At 45.3% G+C, this 24,667-nt stretch overlaps 3 protein-coding genes across 3 annotated transcripts; 1 reads left to right on the top strand and 2 right to left on the bottom strand.

Annotated features, from left to right (window-relative positions):
- LOC8074563 lies at window positions 3,874-7,361 on the bottom strand. The gene is made up of 4 exons (XM_021447103.1): window positions 6,680-7,361; window positions 5,365-6,531; window positions 5,171-5,253; window positions 3,874-4,546 (listed from the first exon to the last, which is right to left on the bottom strand). The coding sequence occupies exons 1-4, from the start codon at window positions 6,929-6,931 to the stop codon at window positions 4,252-4,254; spliced, it is 1,797 nt and encodes a 598-aa protein (XP_021302778.1). The 5' UTR covers window positions 6,932-7,361; the 3' UTR covers window positions 3,874-4,251.
- LOC110430260 (ATP synthase subunit beta, mitochondrial) lies at window positions 12,129-15,518 on the bottom strand. Its single transcript, XM_021447618.1, has 9 exons — window positions 14,967-15,518; window positions 14,479-14,554; window positions 14,306-14,394; window positions 14,087-14,204; window positions 13,898-14,001; window positions 13,657-13,815; window positions 13,305-13,529; window positions 12,916-13,227; window positions 12,129-12,657 (listed from the first exon to the last, which is right to left on the bottom strand). The coding sequence occupies exons 1-9, from the start codon at window positions 15,429-15,431 to the stop codon at window positions 12,544-12,546; spliced, it is 1,662 nt and encodes a 553-aa protein (XP_021303293.1). The 5' UTR covers window positions 15,432-15,518; the 3' UTR covers window positions 12,129-12,543.
- Window positions 16,909-18,539, top strand: LOC8074564 (transcription factor RAX1). The gene is made up of 3 exons (XM_002440162.2): window positions 16,909-17,207; window positions 17,374-17,503; window positions 17,607-18,539. The coding sequence occupies exons 1-3, from the start codon at window positions 17,072-17,074 to the stop codon at window positions 18,208-18,210; spliced, it is 870 nt and encodes a 289-aa protein (XP_002440207.1). The 5' UTR covers window positions 16,909-17,071; the 3' UTR covers window positions 18,211-18,539.

A 24,667-nucleotide genomic window follows, 5' to 3' on the forward strand; every position in this document is an offset into this window, starting at 1 on the left:
CTTAGAGCAGGTACAATAATGGGTTTAGCCAAGCTAATGCTGATGTGGAGGAGAGAAGAGAGGAGAGAGATGATAGCTTGGCTCTTATGTAAGCACCAAGTTGGGCACGAATGCATAGGTAGTGGTGGGCTCAAATAACAAGTGATGTGAGAATGAATAGTAAAGGGAAGGTGTTTTAGAGACAAGTACGAGACAACTTACTGTATAACTTAACTCTAATCACTTAACTTATAACTAAACACTTGACTCTATTATTGACCTTGCTCTACGGAGGAAGTATGTGACTACAGAGTAATTGCCGATAAACTCAAATGAATAGGCTCTCAAAGTTTAAGTGGTTCGGGCTCTCGGAGTTATCGGGTCAAAACCGTACCGATGTTTCTGCGTTACGGGATGTTTAGAATATTTGTTGTTTACAAATACAATGCGTCAGGGTTTTTGGCTAAGGAATTTCCCCGTGAGGCTCAAGTAGAAAAGAAGTCGCTATTCGCCAACCACGTTTGATGCAAGAACATTGACCTATTATCTGCAATATTGCCATATATTATATTAACTTTGGCAAGGATGGAAATCCGTGTAGTTTATTTTCGTATATGGAATTATCGTACCAAGCTCCGGACTAAACGAGTAGTACAAAGACGAGTGCTTTCGTCTTTATCAGATTTTTCTTGTTCCGGACTGAGACAGCCAAGACTGCGAGAGGTGTCTAATTAAGAAACAGTCCGCCTGTCTTATTATAGATTGGATTAGTCATTAGCATCGATCTACCCTTGCAATCTGCATGCACAACTTAAACGTGCGTAGCTACCTACTGTGGTTGCTGGTTAATTTACCTCTATCCATTTTTTTAAGGCTTCTGCTTCTAATAGAGGCAGCAGGTGATAACCAGACCAGATGAAAGCGCTGGGGGCAGCAGTGTGCAACACACTGTCTGTCCTTGGTCATCTACATGCTCACTATAACACAGGTGTCTGTTGCTTATTTATTAGCCATTTTAGACACACAGACAACAGTAAAGCAGTGGACAAGAAAGATTATTCCTCCTTTTTTTCATATGAAGTCAAGGGATAGCGTAATAACTAGTACATTTCGACGCAATTGCAAGGATCTTTTACCCTTGCATATACTCTACTAAAATATACATCACCGAGGTTGGATGGTGGTGCCTCACAGACATGAATTGAAATTCAGTGTAAGTTTATTTATCTTTCGGTGGAAACATTCAGCAGTGAACCAGTCCAAACACTCCAATTCGAAAAACCCATCAAACAATTCGCTTGGAATTTTTCTAAACTGGATACCTACTAAAGTACTAATCGACCAACTTTTGATTGCCAGAAAAAAAAAAAGAGAAAAGAAATCGGCCGACAAAACGACTCGATAAACTCATGCTCAATTAGATCACACAGCCACACAGGATTCCAGGACCGGTTCCTCCCTCCATATAAAACAAAGTCTTCCCCAAGTTCACATCCAATCGCCTGAACTCTGGAATTCTAATTAAACCGCACTGACAGAGACAATCCTGTCTGAAAAGTTAATGACTACGCAGAGTATAGCTAGCTAGGAGATCGACGAAAAGGATAGTTGACCACGAGCCGCGCGCGCGGCGTGAATAATTCTTCCATCGGCTCAAGCTGATCAGCAGCTGACATTCACATGATCCAAGATCCATCGTCAGTTCGTCGTAAAGAATGTCGCCGACGAAACTGCCGGGAACCTGCAGCTAGATGCAGCAGTTGTAGTGGTGACCTGAACGGGCAGAATAATATTGGTAGTAGTACCAGTACCAGGCTATGAACACGCCGTGCTGTGCCTGCGCTGCGCGTGGACTGAGCTGCCGAATCAAATCCATCACGTTGGAGACGTGGGGCGGTGATCGAGCGAGCGAGTTGTTCTGGAACGAACGAATGGACGATGAAATGAACCTGAACCATTCGTCTGCCGTCCTTCCTGCGTGGTGTGTGTGACCGTGGCCAGGTGGCATCTCTGAGACTCTCTATCGCCAAGCGAACAGGGCCTGCAGCCTGATACTTTTCTGTTTTCTGTGCTTGAGCCTTGTTGTAAAGGTGGTTAGTGGAGATCTGGGAGCAGCAGACGCTAATTGTTGTTATGGAACTGGAAAAGGGTTGACCTGTGCAGCATATATAGTATATGTTCATTAGTCAACATGCATTCTTAGTGGTTTCAGCACCTGGCAGCAATTGAGGGATTAGGTCACTCACAATGCAGACTCTATTATAGAGTCTAAAGTTATTTATTACCTCGAACAATGTGGACTTGGAGTCTAAATAAGACTTGGAGTCTTATTTTTTCTACCTCTTTTCTTCAATAAATATGCTGCCACATCAGCAAAATACCATAAATAGTATGTAGTTAAGTGTCTTGGACTCTGTGATAGAGTCTTGCATTGTGAGTGCCCTTAGAGTATTATTAGGCAGCATGTTGAGCAGTACTCGTGCTGTCTGTTATTGTTCTCGCAAATAATGCGTCGTCTATTATTGGTCGTTTTATTATTATATACAGCTTCTTGAAAATTGTATTGTTCTAGCAAATATATTGATGCCGTCTTAGAGGGGATGCAGGAAGTGCCCCCCCATGACACTTGGGGAGTTTGGGGGGGGGGGGGCATGAGTATATGCCTTTATAGTATGTGTATTGGCACATATGCAGACTGCTGCAATGAGTAGTCTCTTTGACTTTGCGTGATGGCGTCTTGCTGCTGCCGTTCCAACGTTCCCAATTCCCTTCGTCTCTATCTCTGATCATATTTGGCTAGCAGGCAGCAACAGGCAGGCAGCGCTATGGTCCCTCCAAGGCTCCATCCCTGACTCCATGCGGTTTGTACCTCTACGGATGCCAGATGGTGATCGGTGAAGATTGAAGCCTGAAAGTTGTACTAGACGGTAAGTAATTGTTTGATATACAAATTTAATTTGCTTTTCCACCTTGCATTTGGAATCCAATCCATACAGGCAATCAGGTATCAAGTGATTTAAGCGAATAGTTGAGGTAACCATAATAGTTATTTTAAAAAGTACTAAACTAAGAGACCTTTTACAATGGTTGAAATCGCTTTCCATCGCTTCACATCGCCTCCGCAAAAAAGCCATTTTTATTGATTTTATTCATCGAAGGGCAATACGGTCATTGCACAACACTCTCCCTCATCCCCTCCCCACCCCCATCGCGCCCACCGAAGGGGTCACGCTTCGTGCCCTTGCAGCCGCAGCCGCCACCCTTCACTCGTGCTCTTCCTCACAGGCCACGGCCGCCGCCCTGCCCTCGTTGTCGCCCGCCGCCCTGGCCGAGTTTGCCGCTACCACCCGTCCACCCGAAGCTTCGCAACTCTGTCCCACACCGCCACTAACCCTAAGCCGCCCACGCAGCCGCAAGCCTTGCAGTTGGGACGATGGCTAAGGCGCCGCAGCCAATACAAAAATTGGCAGTAATTCACCACATTCATAGTTTCACCACATCCGCTTGTTGGCCATATATATTTTATTCCACCTAAAACCTAAACCAAAGCAAGCATTGACAGAAAGAAATACATAAGACAACACGCACAAACTACCTAAAATCTGTCAATTTCATCATCCAAATCATCAATATCACTAACACCGGATGACCAACATACGAAATCACAAGCAATGAGCTATGCAGAATCACATTTTGCAAACTGTAGCAGTGCCATTGTCACCTAAAATCAGATTCTTTGTATGTTCAGTCTTCTTTTAGCTGAGACGGTAGGGCAAGGGAAGGAGGTGAGGAGGTAAACCAAATATTTTATGTGATGTGTGAAAAGTTATGGGGAGCTAAACCAGGCAGGCGGAGTACCAACCAATACTTGCGTTTCTGACAAGATCGCTCACGGGATTCAGACATTCAGCTATACAGAGGGGATCTCCCGGCATTCTCCATTATCAAGCGATTTGAGCGGCACGATAGACAGCATTACAGCAAGGCGTCTCTCTTCGAATGTGCTCTATAGCACGATGATAATACCATTTTTTTTCTTTCCTCAGGAAAGCATCTAGGGAATACAAAAGAGCTCGTGAAACCAGATTTTCTCTCAGGAAAGCACCTAGGGAACACAGAGCAGTTGAAACCAGATGTTAGGCTTCGCTCCACTCCAGCCAAGCCAGCCAAGCCGTAGATCCATAAAATCCGCAGATGCAGTGAAACCAGACAGGATGCTTGCTCGGTGATCGCGCCAACATTTGCTTAAAAGAGATAAGCAACAGTCCATTTCTAGGTTCGCCTCATTGAGGTTCGCCTCATTGAGGTTCGCCTCTTTGACTTCAGCCCCAAAGTATCCATGGTAGATTGCCGTTTAGCTTGTCTCTGGTTGAGCCACATCCCATATTTAAACACCTTAAACTTTTGCTGTTGCTTCAAGGCATTTGAATAATCTTTTCCTTCTTCACATTCAACACAATCCAGTATATCATCCCATGAGTTTCCTGAATATTCAGGATGACACTCAAAAAACCTTTGACCATTAGCCTTTCCAACTCTGGAATTACACTCCTCAGGGGTGCCCAAACTGCAACAGGATAACATAATTCAAAATAAGCAATTATTAGCAGCTAATAGACACGTGAATAAGGAGACACATGACACATGAAACTAGTATTATTAGCAGCTAATAGACACATGACATGTTAAAAAAAGAGTATAAAGATGAGAACAACAAAACAGTCCACCATCATAAATTTGTTCATCTACACTCTACAGGAACTCACTCTGATCAAATTTGGTAGAAGGGCTTAAATTGGTCTTGACTACATACCACAAGATGCAAATAATAGTGGTACAAACATTCCAGACAAAAGTATCTGATGCACACCATCTTCTAATTGTCCTTTTGACATTCCTATAGACAGTTTCTTAAAAAAAAAGATTATATAACACATTTAAATAGAACTTTATCCAGCATTCTGGTTTTAATATCAATGTCGCGTCATTTATTGATTAAAATTGCTATACACCCACCAATAGCCACCAGGAATCCAGGAACTACTGGTCAAAAGGGAGAAGAGGGTAGTGTCCTTCAGGGTGCTAATTTGGGGCACATTCCTGGCCCCAGTAAATCCAAGTCAATAACGCATGGCCCCCATTAAGTTCGCATAACTGAAACATAATCAAAGTGTATAGTTGGAGAGCCTACCTGATTCCATCAGCATAAAAGTGTCTGCCTTTATCACGAAATCTATTATACCGTAATATTATCTCTTTAGTCCGAGCAGAAACCTGCATACATGGTACTCAAATGAAATGAAATTGGAGAAATAAAAAAAAATGCAAAAAAGGCAACTCAATATGAACCGGGAAGAATAAATATATGACATCGGCAAGCGCTACCTCTGAGATCCCCACTTTGGTATTGCACAAAACTGCAGATTCTTTTGGGACATCCATAGGGAGATCAAATGTACTCAAACTTTCCTCTTCAGCAATAAGATTTGTGGCCATCATCATCATGATAATACAACCTTTCCACAAGAAGCCAAGCCGCCTTCTTAAACAAGAAGTTGATACAGTAGCAAAATGAGTAAACATTAGCACTGAGGCACTTTCTCTGTCCACACACTTCCCAGTAATAGCCAGGTCATATCTATGAAGCTCATTTGTTTCATATTGCCTAAGCGAACTGATAATTTCATATATAACATTGTACTCCTTGTTATGTTTCTTGTCAGCGGCCGACCTCATTTGGCGGAAATGGTGCAGGATGTGTTGCATTGAGGAGCCCATTACCCTAAGTGCTGCAGCAAGGCAAATAATCTCATCTGATACTTCAGCATCAGGTTCAAGCACCTCCTTTTGCTTTGCACAGCACAGGATACTAGACAATATGCTCTTCACATCCACAGTACATTGTTGCCTGAACTTTTCATGAAACATATGCTGGTTCTCTTCAATTACACGACCAATATCACTCACACTGATGGGAAGATCATCACCAGAGTGCAATTTACAGAACAAAAGCAGGCAATCGATCTGACTTCTGAGTTTCTGCTCTGTGGTATCTTTGATATAGCTCTTATAAGGTCTTTTCTTGTCCAAATCATTCTGTGGGCCTTTTGCACCACCAGTTCTGTTGAAAACACACAATGTCGGTAGATATCTGACATAAAGTTCCATGGCATACTGAAATGCTACCATATGCATGTTAAGATTTTGATCACGGGTGCATCTTGACATGAGCAGTAAAAGATGTCCTTGTACAACAGCCGGCAACGAGAAGAAGCAGGTCCTTTGAACCAGCACTAAAGCCCCCTGAAAGCTGATTTCTGGAGTCTGCTGCAATACCTTCCCCGACCAAGAAAGTGCACTCACAAACACCTCAAATGCTCCCTCATCCTGTAATGATGAAATGAAGTGGCGGCACACAAGTTCAAGCACGATGTGCTCATCCTCGCGTGGCGGGGCCTCAGTGAACACCTTTGATCCTTCCGGTGCAGCATAGGTGCCTATGACCAAGCAGGTCATCAGTTGCTTACTAGAAACAAAACTCTCAGCGAAGGCCTGCAAGAACCAGAAAAAAGTTCAACTATCCAAACCAATCAACTCACAGAACAGTTCAGTGTGAACGGGAAAACAGCATTTGAAACTAGTTCCTAAATATTTGGTAAAGGAATTGACGCGACCAACGAGAGGGTACTGAAACGGGTACCTCGATTGCAGGGAGGAGGGATGGCGAGGGATCCCGAGAGAGGATGGCGTGAAGGGAGGCGAGGAGGTCACGGCAGCATCGAGCCGCTAACCTTGGATCGCCCGCGTTGAGAAGAGGCAGCAAGCGGAGGCAGCGGCGAAGGAGCGCCGGGAGGTTGGAGCAAGGAGGGGACGTCGAAGAGGAGATCTCGAGCTCCGCCAAGGTGAGGGTCGCCACGCGCCGGGCGGCTTCCAGCTCTTTGGCGACAGGCATCGGCGGCGGATTGGAATCAGAAACCCTAGGATTTGTTGCCTCACAGACGAACGAGCAGAACTGGGAGCAGAAGAGAGGAGATGCAAAGTTGTCATTCACCAACGGCGGCTGTCTTCCGCGCCCTGACGGAAATGTCTCCTCGCCTGACGCCTGGCGCAGGCCGCTGTTCCTGGCTGCCGCCGGCCACCACACCACAGCCCCAGCCGCCCAGGTGCCACCCGACCAGCCCAACCCAGGGACCCGGCGTTGAGCGTTGGCCAGAGCAGCGCCGTCGGCCGATTCACCGAACTCCAGTTGTGGAGATACAGATTGGAGAATTGGGGATCGTTTTTTTTTCCTGAATCCCTGGCCTCTGGGGATTGCGGGGGTTTATTGGGCAGGCGACCGTTAGAATCGAGAGGTCGACAGTCGACACTCGGTAGGGGTGGTGTGCGTCTGTGCGACCGTGTATGACCTTCTTTGGCTTATACTGTCTCCAATAATGCAACCTATACCCAAAATAGGCTCTCAACAGTGCTTTGCTTTCCTAAAAACGCCTCCCAATAGATGACCCAAACAGATAACTTATTTTGCGTTCTGAATGAATCGAGAGGCAAAAAAGCGTCCACTTGGGACGACGATGCAAATGAAATGCCCCGTAGTGGTGGGCCCGATGACCGCAAGGCGGGGTAGGAGGCGAGCGGCAGCGCTCGACGACGACGAAGGCGGACGGCGCTCGACGGGGACGGAGGCAGGCAACGCTCGATGGGGTGACGGACCTGAGTTCCTCCTCGCCTGCGGCCGCCGGATTCAAGCTGCTCCTCGCCTGCGACCACTGGATCCGGGAGGGAGAGGCGTCGTGCTCGTCGGGGTAGGGAGGCAGAGGAGGGGCGGCGCTCGGCAGGGAGGAGGCGACCGGCGCTCGGCAGGGAGGGGCGACGCTGGGTACGCAGAGAGGAGGGGCAGCGCTCGCGCGAGGAGAGAGACAAGGAGGGCGGTGCTCAGCAGGAATTTGGGTTCGCTGTTGGAGGAGAGTAGTTTTGGGTGCTTTGCTCATTCACTGTTCGTGACCCAAAGGGGAGAAATGGGTCTCGGTTTGGGTGGGCTTTGTTGGAGATAGCCTTAGGGGGCCGTCTGAAAATAGAGGAGTTGGTAGATAGCTGTCGATGTGTCGCCTATGGGCTTATTTTCACTCTAAAATTCAGAAAACAAGTTCAATATAAATTGTATATATAATGAATGAATGCATACATATATATCCTTGATGTTCTAAAAAAATGGGTATTCCAAAGAACACCCATAAATCACAGTAACTCCGCCTCTAAGAATAAATAGAAATAGGATGGAACGGTACCTATTTTTCATATTATTTGGATCTGATGGAACAAGCTCCTCCCTAAGGCGAAGATTCGGCTTAGATGCAGGACAAGCCCGTCCCCCACCACCAAAACCAAGGCACAGGGTGTCCCTTTTGTATGGTGTGATGGGCAATCTTTAGCATACGATGTGGTCACGCGGCTCCACAGAAGTGTGAGGGAGCAAATCCGCTTGAGAGAGGCGGTGCCGGCGAGGGGCGAGCAACTTTCGGGTGCCACGAGCAGGCAAGGGGCTTCCTAGCAGCACTTATAGGGAGCTTCTGATTGGCGTGAGGTGATGACCTTCTGAGCAGCAGCGCAAGCAAGAGGACGATTTAGGAGACGACACGAGTGAGGACTATCCCATAGTGGTGGGGGAGTGACCAAGCACCTCTCATGTGACGCCGATCATGAAATTGCGATTACACACTCGTGGACATTGTAGTTTGCTCTCCCACGAAAAATACAGGAACTAGATGGAAAAATGGCATCCATCCAATATTTTTAAATCTTACAGCCCTTAAAGAAAAACAGAGACCCCCTCAGTCCTCTTAACAAAACAATTAACAAGGACGATCTCATTCCCTAAAACCTAGATGGATTTATCTCACTATGATCCCAAACCAAACACGTGAACGAGACGGGAAGGTGAAGCTTTTGGACCTTACCTCCGAGTGTGTCTGCAATCTTCAACATTTCTGGTTGCTCATGTTCTCTCTTTGTTCCTACTCCACCTATTCTCAACATTCTCTTGTCATGAACACTTCCTATACCGCTCGGACGCCGTTGGCGGCCTCGACTGCAGCCCTAAGTAATCATAGGATCTAACTTCTATATACCCAGATCAAGTGCCCCCGCCTACCATTGACTCTGGCGACACTAATCCCACATGTGATCTCTATCTCTAGACGACGCCCTTACTACCTGCACTACATAACCACTGTCTCCAATGGCCTCGGTAGATGGCGACCCTACGGTTGTCGTCTCTTCCGCCACCATGGTTCTTGAAATGGCCTCTCTGATAGCCTCCTTCTAAGCTCGGAAGCCATGGAACCCCCTCTCTAAAAAACTCTAAACCCTAATCCTCGAAACCTAACGCTAACGAGCCTCGTCATCTCCAGTGTTAACAAGTGAGTTCTTCATTTTTCCCTATAGGTTTGCTTTGTGTTTTTCTACATGCATGTCGAGAATCAAATCTTGCATACTCAAAATTATGCATTTCTGAAACTTTTTTATTGGAGTCAAAGAAGTCATCACCACGATGTTGGCAACCAAGAAGATAGTTAATGCTCCAAGTATCCTAGATGTATGGTTCTCGACTTCAGTGTCCATGCACATAGACTGCAGGGCGAGCAAGGGCGTCTGTCAAATGGTGTTCCCAACTATAATCTATGCACATGCTTCTTTCTTCTAAAGACTATCGGTTCTTCGCCTGGTATGGTTTCAACTGCTAGCACTATAGTAGCACCAGCGACAACAACTCAGAACTTATGATTTACGACTTATTTAACATTATTGATATTGTTTATCAGAAAAACAACTAAGCCGGTAAAACCATACTTTGGTGGTTTCACTAGGTTCCAGAGCCAGTGAAGCCCAATTTTAGTGGCTTCATTGGGTTCTAGTAAGGTCCGTGGGCATGCCTGGTTGTTTATAGCCGGGATATTTAATTAATTTGATGAATTCAATTATCACGAATTTTGATTCTAGAGACGTGTTAATTAGATTTGTTGTAACAAAACTATTTGTCAGTTAATAGCTTATTACTTATAATGTAATCATATGTCGAGCACATCGAGCATATTCAGATGCCAAATGCTAATGTAGCTACGCTTAGAGCAACTCTATGAACTTGGCTAAAATTAGTAGTCAAATTCTATTGTTTAGCTATTTTGTAAGATAGAAAACTTCTTAAAAAAAGAAGAAGTTCACAAAGTCTTGCTATTTTACAAAAGCAGATAGCTAGTGTCAGTGGTTGGCTATATATGGCCATCGAAAATTAAGGGATAGCCAACTTTCTATTTTATAAAACCAGATATCATATTTGGAACCTACTTTTTGTTATGCAAATTACAAATTAGTCTTCACAATAAAAATAGTCAACCTCTACACTGCTATCAGCAGCAACTTGAAATCCGGCTGAAACACAAAGGGGCTCAAACCTGGTCAGCAAGGCAACAGACATCAGACACCAACATCTGGGCCTTGTTTAGTTCCAAAATTTTTTGCAAAATCGACACTGTAGCACTTTCGTTTGTATTTGACAAAAAATATCCAATTATGGACTAACTAGGCTCAAAAGATTCGTCTCGTCAATTTCGACCAAACTGTGCAATTAGTTTTTATTTTCATCTATATTTAATACTTCATACATGCGTCTAAAGATTCGATGTGACAGGAAATCTGAAAAATTTTGCAAAATTTTTTTGGAACTAAACAAGGCCCTGATAGAAAACGGTACATTGTATCTTAGCGCTTGCAAATTTTGCTCTAATAATGCTCCAGAGCTACATCAAATGCGATGAACAGAAAAGAGAGAACAAAGGCCTGCATCTCTGCTCTTGCACCGCGCCGCTCTTCAGTAACCAACACAATATGCACCATTTCCAAACAAAATTTTACGTCCGCCGTTTAGGCCATCCTCAATGCAAGTTTTATGATCCAGTTTTTAACGCATCCATATTTTGGAAACAGTACATAGGAGTTTCATAGAGATGAAATTCTCTCTACTCCCATAAAACACTTATCATCTCTCTTTTCATTACTATAGTGTCACATCAGCATATTTAATGTACATGAAACTCTTATGAAACTCCATTGAAAATGGCCTTAGGCCAGTCTCAGTGGCTTGTTTCAATGCACTGTTTTCAAAACAAATCCGCTAACAAGGCATCAATGAAACGTATAATGAAACAACCTCCACAATGTATGAGTTTCATCTTGACGTTTCCTAGGCTGGGCAAAGCATTTAATTACTGCAAAATGATTGGATCACATGCAAGATGGTGAAACGATTTAGCCCTCAGTGGGGATTTCATCTCATTTCACCGCGTAGGAAACAACGCCCACGGAGTTTCACCATGGCAAAACTACTTTCTTCTCTCTCTTCGTTTCATGCAAAAAGTGCAATTTTGCTGAAATGACGCTCTAATAAATGTGCATGACATCCTGATGAAACCCGCACTGAGACTGACCTTATGAAGATTTCTAAAGTTCAGAAATTATTTGCACTGACATTTATGTAGCGCTTGTATTCAGAAGGTTGCTATACAAAAGTGTTTGTAAAATTGATTTTGGTTAATACGGTTCAGTTAATCAGTTAATCGCTTAATCGTAATACATATCATACTGCTACAAGAGATAATGCAACAGCATAACTCTATCGAAAAGCTCCTAACAAGAAATGGGCCATGTAATCAAACAAAAAGCGAAAGCAACAAACAATGCTTCTAACATACTCCCTCCATACAAAATTATAAGTCATTCCCAAAATTTTAAAGAGTCAAAACATTTCAATTTTAAAATAACCTATTATTTAGGATAGAGGGAGTAATAGTCTTCGTTACTTGCCAGCTAACCGAACTCATATCTCATGTGGTACCAGAATCCAAACACGCTCTACAGTGTACGGCCAAAACTATCTTTTTCAAGACAGCTAGTTCTGTGGCTCAAAAGCATCGGCCGTTCGCTTCAATCCTCACGACCTTCATTTTATTAAATGACTATAACCGTTGGAAAATGATTTTCTAGTTTTCTAGATTTAAATGATTACTGAGGAAATACATTACGCCTACGTGATCTGTCAAGTGAATTAGAAGGACAGTATTTTCGTTTCAACCATCTCCATCCAAAGTGGATAAACATTAAACAGACTCCGGCAGAACTTGCACAAAAATAGAACTTGCAACACTACAAGATGGAAAACCACGGAAACTACCGCAGAGCCAGTCCTGAACAAAGATACCTCCACAATGAGGAAGCGAACCTGGGGGCCAACAAATTTTACCAACCAGAAGCCATAACTTAATGGTCTGATGGGTCGCATTACACAGGCCACAAGTTTCTTCAGTCATGTAATTTTGGTGCAGCCAAAATCAATGTCACTGCAGTTGCTTATTTGGGTGTAAGGTGGAGGAACAAAAAAGAGAAAAACAAGCATCTCTCAGCAGGAGATGGCTCTCCAGCTCGTCCTGCCTAACTGCGAAAAGCACAAATAAACGCTTAAAATCCAAAAATGGAACTTGTACAGGATTCGAATTCGACAAGCAAGAAGCCTCCTTATGAAGCAGACTCCTTGGCAATTTTCTCAGCCTTAGCAATGACTTCCTCAATGCCTCCAACCATGTAGAATGACTGCTCGGGGAGGTCATCATACTTCCCATCCAAAACACCCTGCACAAGAGAAGATTTCATAGAAAAGCACATCGTAAACAAGTCTTGCATGACTTAAAAATAACTGGAGAAATAGAAACATCATCCTGCAACATGTACACAGTCTAAGGGTTGTCTGACAAAACTAAATATGAGACCTCAAAAAAATATGGCAAAGCTCAGCAAGCACCAGGTGTGGTTTACTAAGCATTACTAGACGAGGAATTCTTTATTTCAAACAGCCATTTCTGAGCCACAAAAAAAAGGGTTAAACTGTACCTGGAAACTCTTAACGCTTTCCTTCAGCTCCACATACTTCCCTGGAGCACCCGTGAAAACTTCAGCGACATGGAAAGGCTGGCTCAGGAAACGCTGAATCTTTCTTGCACGAGCGACTGTCAACTTGTCATCTTCACTGAGCTCGTCCATACCCAAGATAGCAATAATATCCTGAAGATTTTTGTAGTTCTGAAGAACCTTCTGAACACCACGAGCAGTGTTGTAGTGATCCTCACCCAGCACGTGGGGAGAAAGCATTCTTGATGTGGAATCCAGTGGATCAACAGCAGGATAAATACCAAGCTCAGAGATCTACACAGGAAGCACCCAAGTCACAATGAGCACATCATGTTCCTAATGCGCCAGTTAAATAAACCAAATGGACAAACCTGTCGTGACAGCACAGTTGTAGCATCAAGATGGGCAAAGGTAGTAGCGGGAGCAGGATCCGTCAAGTCATCAGCAGGCACATAGATAGCCTGGACAGACGTAATAGAACCCTTCTTTGTTGTCGTAATACGCTCTTGCAGTCCTCCAAGATCAGTGGCAAGGGTTGGCTGGTATCCCACAGCAGATGGGATACGTCCAAGAAGAGCAGACACCTCAGAGTTTGCCTGATATCAAGAATGCAACGATTAACACCAGATTTAACATGAACACAATATTCAAACGGGGAACGAGATAATCACTCCAAAAGCTGTATCTCATTTTCAGGCAAAACAAATGCCCTGCAGATATTACCTGAGTGAAACGGAAAATGTTGTCAATAAAAAGAAGCACATCTTGTCCTTCAGCATCACGGAAATGTTCAGCAACAGTCAAACCAGTCAACCCAACACGAGCACGAGCACCAGGGGGCTCGTTCATCTGCCCGTAGACAAGAGCGCATTTGCTTTCACTCTACCACAAAAAGCAATATATGAGAAATGGCCAGCCCGGATATGCTAAGTTCACAATGAAATTACGACATCACAAGAAATACCTGCTTGTCACCTAGCTTAATGACACCACTTTCAATCATTTCCCTGTACAGGTCATTACCTTCGCGGGTACGTTCTCCAACACCAGCAAACACAGAGAAACCACCTATAGAAATAAAACAGCTATCACAATCAGCACATCCAACAAGTAACTGAGCCAAATTGACAATGAAACTAGGTACAGTACCAACCATGGGCCTTAGCAACATTGTTGATAAGCTCCATAATGAGCACAGTTTTACCCACTCCTGCACCACCAAAGAGACCAATCTTTCCACCCCTTTGGTAGGGTGCAAGAAGATCCACGACCTGTATGTCAAAGAAACATTATACTATAATGTATAATCATAGGTGCTACTATATTAGAGGACTCCAAAACAAATTCTGGCACAAGAACTGAAGATACCTACCTTGATTCCAGTTACAAGAATTTGCTGCTCAGTGGCCTGCTCAACGAAAGCAGGGGCTTCACGATGAATAGGGAGGAAGTGGTTTGTCGCTGAAATATAGAAACGTAGATGGTTAGCAAAAGTTCTTCCACATACACATTCAAGCAAAATATATCACAAGTCCAGACACATACTTATGTCACCCCTCTCATCAATCGGCTCACCGATAACATTTATGATGCGTCCAAGGGTAGCCCTGCCAACAGGCACCTACAAACAGGAATAGTTTTGAAGTCAGGAAACATGGTTGACAGTGGTATAAATGCGAGGTCCTGTAATCATAAACACCGCGAATATTCATGCAAATAACAATGCCAACTTAACATTACAGATGCCAATGGCGCCAAAAACAAGCATGCAACAACATTATTTGAGTATCTATGAACAATAGGTATGTCATAACAATAAAACATAATGGCACCATTAACCAGATGCTGCCACAGCTAACCTATCAGTGTCCAGACTACAGCAGAAGATCTAAAATTTTATCACTGGCCACGCAGATCTGCATGCTGAGATCAAATCTAACACAATTAGATCTACATTTCTTCAGATCGATCCGTACCATCACGAAATGGAAAGCACGACCATAACCAAGGAAGAAATGGGAGGGTGTCCTTACGGTGATGGGGGAGCCGGTGTTGAGGACGCGCTGGCCGCGGACGAGCCCCTCCGTGCCGTCCATAGCGATGGTGCGCACCATGTTCTCGCCAAGGTGCTGCGCCACCTCAAGCACGAGGCGGATGTTGTTGTCGAGCACCTCGAGCGCCGTGAGGATGGGCGGGAGGCCCTCATCGAAGCGCACGTCGACGACGGCGCCGATCACCTGGCACACCTGGCCGATGGCCCCGGCGCCGGTGAACTCGTCGGTGATCTTGCCGCCCCCGGTCTTCCCGGTGGCCGGCGCCGACGCGGCGGGCGCCGCCTGGGCCGCGGCGGAGGAGGCGTAGGCGGCGGCGCGGTTGAAGAGGTACCCGGCCGGGGACGGGCGGTGAGGCGGGGCACGCGGGCGCGGCGCCGCGGGCGATGCGGCCCGGAGGCGGGAGACGGAGCGGAGGAGCGAGGAGGCGACCCGGCGAGACGCCATGGCCGGTCCGGATCTAGGGTTAGACTTCCGGGGGGGTCTCCCTGGGTTGCGGCGGCTCCGCGAGAGAGGGGGGGAGAGAGGACTGAGGCCTGGCCGTGGTGGGGGGGGGGAATAAGTGGGTGGAGATCTCGGAGACGGATCGGCGAGTGGACCTCGTCTACGGGCACCGCGAAGCGTGGGGGAGCAGCCAGTGCTTCGGTCGCATCGCTCGCGGGGAGGTCTGGTGCATGGGCTCGGTCCAGTGAGCGAGTGAGAGCGCGGGTTGGGCGTTTCGAGGATGAATTTGTTGCTTGGTTTTGCAGCGGCTGGAATATATTCTGTTCATTTCCCTTCATTATTTTTGCTGGTCTGGCATTTTAGAATCTAACAACAAACAACTATGAGTTCTTAATCACAATTAGTCGTTGCAACTTTTTGTCCACCGAAGTGGCATATTTTCTATCCTCGATAGCAATGTTTTTTACAGGTTCTTTCCATTGTTTTATGTCAGTTTGTCGAAGTTCTGAAGCGACTCTTATTTATACGTGCATTGGGCCGGACAGCCCGTCAACTGGGTGTAAGTAAGGCCGTTTTGCGGTGGCCCGTGGTGATACAGGGACAGGATCACGCGAGCCCAGCCCGCTCGCCTTCCATCCCTGCCATTGCCGGCCGGCCTCTCCCAGCCCGGCCTTCGGCGCGCGCGCGCCGGCGGTGCTGATCCAGCATTGCCGTCGACAAGAGGCTCGTTTCTTTCTGCACCCGTACATGGTGTGCTGTGTGTGCAGCGTGTGCCATGCGTATGCGAGGATGAAATGGCGCCACAGAATGCAAGCAAAGTTCCCCGGGCCACCTAGAACAATGCTTGACTTGCGTTTGCCTCTCTCGCGCCATCATACTTCTCGCTCATGCAGTCATGGTCAATGGTTTTGGCAGCCATAAGCGTGCTTACGGCACGCAGTATCGGCTCGTCTTATTCGTTTGACTGATAAGCCACAAGGCGAGCTTTGGCTAAAATCTCGACCGAGAAAGAGAACTCCTGCGGCCCTGCGCGTTCATCTTGTCATCAAGTTGTTCTTCCGCTTGCGTTTGGAAGCACGCGCAGCGGAATCAAAAAGCCGGAAGAGTTTCCACATAGTACACACATACTTTTAGTAGCACCCCAGAAACGGTAACGATAATTAGCAGCAGAAACAAAGTGATGACTGTCCACGGTTGCCCTTGCGCCCCCAAGCCCCAAGGTTAAAAATGCCTTCGGCGATCGAAATCGCCGGCCGGTCGAGGATTCCTCGTTTTTGTTGGTCAAAAGAACCAACTCCTACTCTATTTACTTTACTCTAGGTGACAATCGGAGAAACGGAAGCCATCATGCCGCCCGTACGGCCACGAACGGAACGGGACGAGCTCACGGCGGCTGCTGGTGCTGGGCCGTACCCGCGGGCCCCGCGCCCGCGCAGACCTGCCTGACTTCCCCGTCAGCCGAGTCGCTATAAAATCCGTCGCCGAGCAGCGCATCATCACCCGCTGCTCGTGCCCGTCTCGTACTTGCGCTCTGCGTTCTGCGCGCCCCCGTACATGGTCAGAACGAGACTGTCAGAGGCCGCCCATCGCAGTGCAGTGCTGAGCTGAAATCGGCTGGTGTGGTGTGCCCGCGCGCGGCGGACATGGGGCGCGCGCCGTGCTGCGACAAGGCGAGCGTGAAGCGGGGACCCTGGTCGCCTGAGGAGGACGAGCAGCTGCGGAGCTACGTCCAGCGCAACGGCATCGGCGGCAACTGGATCGCCCTGCCGCAGAAAGCAGGTACGCCTGAGCTGGTACACACTCCAGCCTCATCCATCGTCGTCGTCAGGTTGTTCACGATTCTTGTTTGCTGCCAACAACCAGGCTAGCTAGCATTACACCAGAGTATTTATTTATCTATTTTCACCACCCTGTGCTTGTGCTTAATTGCTTGATTTGTCCACAGGCCTGAACCGGTGCGGCAAGAGCTGCCGGCTGCGGTGGCTCAACTACCTGCGGCCGGACATCAAGCACGGGGGCTACACCGAGGAGGAGGACCGGATCATCTGGTCGCTCTACAGCTCCATCGGCAGCAGGTGGGTCGCACTGTCTCCAGTGCACTAGCTAGATAATCCTTTGCGATCTCCGGCAGCCACCGTTTGCGCGCTGGACTGACCGACCGATCGAGCTGCATGTCAGGTGGTCCATCATCGCGTCCAAGCTCCCGGGCCGGACCGACAACGACGTCAAGAACTACTGGAACACCAAGCTCAAGAAGAAGGCCATGGCCATGGCGGCGGCGGCCGGCCTCAGCGCCAGTAGCAGCGGAGGAGGAGCCTTCGCGGCGGCGGCGGCGCCCGCCACGCCGACGCCGCCGGCGCTCTCGCCCGCCTCCTCGTCCGTCACCAGCTCCAGCGGCGACGTGCGCTTCGGCGCGGCGTACACGGAACCACAACCGCAGCCGCAGCACCCCGGCGGGCTCATACGCTTCGACGCGCCGCGGACGGAGCTCGCGCCCGTGCCGCCGGCAGTGGGAGCGCAGCTGGACGGCGCCTGGTCGACGCCCGTGGCGCCGGCGCTGGACGGCGGGGACGTGTTCCTGCCCGAGCTCATCGGCGGCGGCGAGCAGCTGTTCCCGTACGGCGGCGACTTCTTCGGCGGGCTGCTGCAGGACAGCAGGGCCCTGGAGCAGCTCTCGGCGTGCTACTTCCCCAACATGGCCGAGATATGGGGCGCCACCGCTGCCGTCGCCGCCCCCGACGGCAACTGCAAGCCGCCGGGTCTCTGCAACACCCTGACATAGGAAGGAGATCGACGCCGAAATCGAGCCCCGTAGAGGTCACGGGATTGTTGCGCGGAAACATCGATTTAATTGGTACACGCTTGTATGCTCCATTGATTCATCGTTCTTGGACGACGACTGCAGGAGTGCAAGCTAGAATAGTTACTGCTCGATCTCCTCCCCTTTGTGCTCTTGCCTGTTCTTGCTTCTTTCTTCTTTTTTTTTTTGCCCCCTCTTCCTTCTCGCGTGGACATTAGGACGATGTAGCGGGTATTTTGCTGTGTATTATTACATATATATACATGTAAATTACTTATTACTACAGTGGTACGATTGGTACGCTTGCTCCAGTCTACTCTGAAAACCTCAGCCAGTCACCTACTAATGGATACGCTTGTCCGTATATGTATGCACCGCGTCGATGCCAGAAGTCCCTGAAAACGATGCCTCTCCGTCCAAGTCGCAGCTCTTGCGCGTGTCCGTCCTGTCCTGTTCCTGTCCCGGCCGGTCTCGCTCGGCACGGCAGCGCCGGCCGCGGTGACGACGCAATCGCATGGCCGTACAATGCTACATGTACGATATGATAGTGCAAGGGATGATGGTCGATGGATGCGTATATGCACTGCATGCATGCTGCTCACTTGTGCGTGCGTGCCAACGGATGAGGCCGGCGTGTGCGACAGTGCAAGGGAGCCTGTGTGCCACGTAGGATTTGGGGGGCCAAATGGCACCGCCACCGCAGTGGCCGGACGCACATGTACTGCATGCATGGTTTACGCCTTCACGGACCACTTCATGAGCGGCCGCCGGCCGGCATACATGCTGTCCGCATCGCATGCGCGCGCCACAGTGCTGACCAGTTCACAGGAACAAGGGCCAAGATCGGGCCACCAATGGAGGAAGGAAGCGTGTGGTGTGGACGCAAGGAACCTTTGCAAGATTCTCCAATCTCCATACGACCATGTTCCTGTGTATCACGTTACGAAAATTCCCATTTTTCCCCCTTCCAAGGGCCTGCATATATATATTGCCCTGGTACCACCGGTTGATCGTGTCAATGATCAATCTCGTCCTCGGAGCACATGGTCATCGGGCTATGTCATTTTATATGTGGTTATTATTACTAATCGCACTTAGGCATGCATGTCTAATCGTCGACCGTCTTGTAAAGTGACTGGCTCGGGGATAGGCTTCACGAGGACGACGGGAAAAAAAAAATGGGGGGGCCCGGCCTAGTTGACCGTGGCGAGAGCGAGCTAGCTAGCAGCCTAGCAGCAGCATCGGTTTCCGCGAAGCTTCTTCGCTGTCGATCAGAGGACAATTCAGCAGCTGTGTCCTACCCTACAAAAGATTTGTCATTGACGTATTGCGATTTGGCGAGGCTTACATCGTTTTTTCTAAAGTTTGCTGTAGTGGTGAAGTCATAGTGACAACGAAGTTTGAGTGTTATATGCATCCCTATGGGACTAGTCAATTTAATGGTCATTTTACAATTATGCAGCTTACCATATGTGGTAATTTTCAAAGTTACTCCAAGCTAAGGTCGTCAATGCGCGGATGTTCCATTGCCTCGTTGCTTTGTACCTTTTGGCTCTTTATCAGAATTCAGAGGAACATGCTCTCCGCTAATGGAGAGGAGGCGACCGGAAAAAACATCTTAGTGTCGTCTGGAATCTTTTGTTTTGGCTACCGTTATGTCATTTACTTCTGCTATGATGTCAAACATTCTTAGGTTGGTTTCGCTCTTTTATTTCTCTTTTCTGTTCTGAACTGTCTGGCTTGGCTGTCTGTTCAGACTCTGGTAACATTGTATTTCCGTTATCAGTAATGGAAATGGGTTAACCCCTAGTTCGAAAAAAATGGAGAGGCTATGTCGCTCTCTAAATTTAATATACGATAGTTCTCTTATGATATTCTTCTGCATGAGGAAAAGATGATAAGTTATTAGAGTATAGAGAATAAAACTTATATTGCAGACACTTGAGATATATAAAGAGAATATTAACAGTATGGTAGTTTATAGACAGATATAGAGAGAGAGAAATTTAGAGACTCTCAAATTTGTTCAAAAAAAATTGAAAACAGATTAATATGAACAGAAACGTGTTCATAATGGTTGGGATAGGAAAAGAGAAAACAGGAACATCATCACAGAGAAAAAAACACATGCCTTCACATACATACCAACCTACCGACACGGCATGGCAACAGTCAACACATAATTAATTCTAATTTATACAGTAAGGTTCATAAGATGACAAGAATATAGAAGTGCAATACCATGACTCCATGAGTCCATAGCATACCAAACAAACCACTAGTTTACCATCGGACTCACTAAATAGCGAACGTTCATCACATTTGAATCTAGCGAACGATCAGACAGTCCTCACGACTTTTCTTTTTTGGCAAAAAAAGAAATCCCACAATTTTCTATTTTTGAAAAATTTTCTATTTTAGGCAAAAAAATCGCTACTTTTCTTTTTTGAAAAATTGTACTCACAACTTTTACGTAAAACTTATGGAACAAACTTTTACGTATAACTTATATACATGACTTTAATATATACCTTCACTGTGACAATGTTACACACATAACTTATACATATAACTTACTACATGATAAAGTTATACGCACAACTTTTATCTATAATATTTTATAGAACAAGTTTATCAATATAATTTATGACGAGACAATTTAGCGAACGTTCAAAAAAGACAATTAAAACTTAAGCATATAATTTAATTAAACCAATTTTAACATATAAGTTAATAACTGCAAGTTAAGCACAAAATATAATAAATCAAATAGTTTTGCAAAAAGTTAGACATAAAAGATAATAATTATAAGTTAATATCTACTAGTTACATGTAGAAAGTTAGATATAAAATTTGTGTACAAAAAGTTAGATATAAAAGTTACGTGCAGAAAGTTAATAATTATAAAATTTACATCTAGCATTTTAAAATAAATGTTTTATTTTTATATGACATCAGCGGTGGTTATGGAAAAACACGCTAGAAGAGGAGGTAGTTTGAACATTTGTTACATCAAATCTAAGTGAACGATCGCCCAAATAAAATAAGGGTTGACAGCATATATAAAAAGAAAAAATTGATAGACTTATATAAAAAATAAAAAGAGAAAAAAAGGCAAAAGAAAAATTAAAAAATGTTTTATAACTTTTGTGCTTCAAAGTTTTGGCATAAGTTGTAAGTTATATGGTATAAGTCATATGGTGATAAATTTTGCAAAATGTTATACCAAGTTGTTAGTATAATTTATAGAAATAAGTTATATTCTATAACATATATGTATAACTTAGTCACCTTCTAAAAATAGAAAGTTGCGGAAATTATCATTTCCAATTAAGGAAAGTTGTGGGAGTAGCTGATGATTCGCTGGATTCGTTACTGGTGAACGACCGTGGAATTGGATTTGTGGTTTACCATGGGCAATGTTGATACGATATGGCATAGATTACCATGCCGCATTATTGCACTTTCTAAAAACCTATAAAACAGGATGTCCGGACGACAATACAGTTTTTGTCGTATTTTTAGATTTACAAATAAGTGAAAAAAAATAGCCAAGATGATAATCAGTACAAATTCAAGCAAGTTAAATCTTGAGATTATGATGAAATAGAACAACATTTATCCTGAGTGTTTTCATCCTTAATTGAGTTTTTTTAGCATGCTAACGTGGCAATACAATAGTGAGCAAGAGAAGATGATGCTATGAATTATGAGCTAAAAAGTTTGTGACATAAACGTCCAATGTGCTAACGAATACTTTGTTATTTTTTGAGTAAAGTGTGATTTTCCCAATTGAACCTGTTTGAAATTTAAAAACACTCTTAAATTGTGATTTTGGCTCATTAGTATGTGGCCCCATATGTCTTTGTTTTTCTAGTGACGCCATCTTTCATTGAATATTTGGGCTTCTATGATCTCAAATGACAAAAAGATGAGCTAAAAAGTTTTAGATCTCTTCAAGCCTAAAAATAGAGCATGTCTCCATCCGAGACCGTTTGGAAAAAACAATGAATTGATTTTCATAAATAGAGAACTTAAACAAATATTTGAGTCTGTAAATAATCTTAAATAAAAATAACTACAGAGTTATACATTACACTGAGATCTATAACTTAGGAATATCTCATGCAATGTCATTTAAAAAAATATATTTTAAAACCCGAGAAACTAAAATGATTGCTGGGATCTCCAAATGATTTTAGATAAAAATTTGCTAACTATAAAACTGTAGGTCACATTTAGAGCTATAACTTCAGTAGATCACGTCAATATCAAAGGGTGTTTGAAAAAAAATAAAAAAATAGAGCTAGTAGGCTAGTAGCAAACATAAAAATGAATATTTAGGATTCTAAATATATTGGACCAAAAAAGTTGTGTACAATATAGTTGCAGACTACATTAAAAGCTACAACTTTGTTATAGCCATGCCAATGTCCTAGGTCATATGGAAAATTAAAAAAATTCAATATCCAAGTACGATAACTTAAAACTAATATTTGAGTTGCTAAAGATCTTGAACAAAAATGTTGTCAGTTACAAAGTTGTGGATTATAATTAACTCAATAATTTGGTTTAAAGTTTGTATTCAATATGACTTAATGTGAAAACTATTATTTTCATATAATAAAAAGAGAGACTACATAATATGTCGTTGCATGACAAAACCATCCAAGATACCACTTTGAAAATGGTCATAGAGAGTATTTTATACGGTTTAAAAGTTAAGGTGAGTATGTTGCATGGTATGGAAACTTAAGGGTGGGTTCAAATTCTGCGACTACCTTTAGGAGGGTAAATCAATCTTTTTTTTTTAAAAAAAAGACAACAAGGAGGTGAGGGTAGGGGGTGGCGGGTGGACGTCATTGGTTTAGACCTAAAAGTGAACCATTTAGCGAGTTTAGAAACTTGAATGTGCAAAATAATTAATAGTTGAGAGATCTATGTCTGACTCCATTGAAGTTTGAAGATTGATGATACACTTACTGATAGAGCAATGTGCAAACTAATTAATAGTTGAGCTCAAATTTTTTTTTTAAAAAAAACTTGAGCTTCTTCCATGTGTGCCACCGCCTTACAAGTTACGATGGATCGAAGAAAAACCAGATGATTCTTGCAGTGCGCTGTGAAACTTCAGCTGTCTTGCGATTTGCGTTTTGCTACGAGAACCAGTTCCGTTTCTCGTAAGAATCACCAGAATCTGTGCCAAATGAATATCTCAGAGAAGTGTTTCTCTTTTTTACATTAGGAATGAGAATCACCCAAATAGGTGAATCTGAATTGGTAGCCAAACGGTTTCATCGATTCTCGTTGTTATTTGAAATGTTTCTCGGAGAATGTAGATGTTGGGGGCTGGCCGCATCCTTCCCCCTGTTAGTTTCGAAGGATATCCTTCACCCGAGGGACCTTCGTGCGAAACGGCGCGGAGGATCCTAAGAAAGACTAACGCTGACACGTCTCTTGTGATACTGAACAAATGCAGGAACCAAGACATCGGCGGAGGTCTGCAAGCGGAGAAGAAAGGAACCTTCGAGCCTTCCCGTGGCGGAGGATGGCCGAAGGAAGGGCGAAGGACGCGGCGGAGGGGGCGAGCCTCCGACGCGTCTGAGCCGAGGAACCTCCGGAGTGGCCAAGCCGAGGAACCTCCAGCGTGGCCAGGCCGAGGAACCTCCGACGCAGAAGCGTCGAAGGATCGGCGGTCGGGCGGAGGATTCGAGCATTCGACAGACTGAAGCCCTAGACGAGGAGAGTGTGAGGGGCTCGTAGTGTGAAATTACACAAATGACTTAGGGTCAGTAGACTGTAATATAGAAATATGCTAGGATATTCCCCCACCGTCACGGGGCATTTCTGTAATTTCCTTAGGGCGGTTTCCGAGCCCTATATAAAGGGAGAAAAGCCGTCACTAAGATGAGAGAGCATTTACTATTTTCACCTACCGTTGTGCTTACTTGTTCACTGTTACTCAGTCTCTCACAACATCGGGTGAGAAGGCTCTTGACTCACCGTGCTGCTAGGGAGTATCGTGCACATTTCTGCCAAAGACAAATAATAACGTTCTACCGACTCAATGGCGTGGTTCTACCCTGCATCTTAGCTCGTTTTGGAGCTCGTTGACGACGCTGTTGTTTTCCCCTACGACACTCGTTGACGTTTTGAGAAGTGTTCGGTGGGATAAGCTGGTGATAGCTAACTACATTAATAATCAAGTAACACCCAACCCAAGTAGGAGTATCCATGCATGCATTTCGACATCGGAAGTAGGTGGTGGCCACGCCCACGCACGCAACAAGTCAAGATAGGTATGCATGCATGGATGGGACCTTCCGGGGAGTGGACTTCGTTCTTTGCTGGTTCGTTGCGTTGCGGGGATTCTCTCTGTACTGGCAGGAGAAAACGATGACAGGAAACGACGACATGCAAGCCTGTGCCCCAAGCCGCT

Source organism: Sorghum bicolor, chromosome 9 (assembly GCF_000003195.3).
Source record: "Sorghum bicolor cultivar BTx623 chromosome 9, Sorghum_bicolor_NCBIv3, whole genome shotgun sequence".
Taxonomy (NCBI): Eukaryota; Viridiplantae; Streptophyta; class Magnoliopsida; order Poales; family Poaceae; genus Sorghum; species Sorghum bicolor.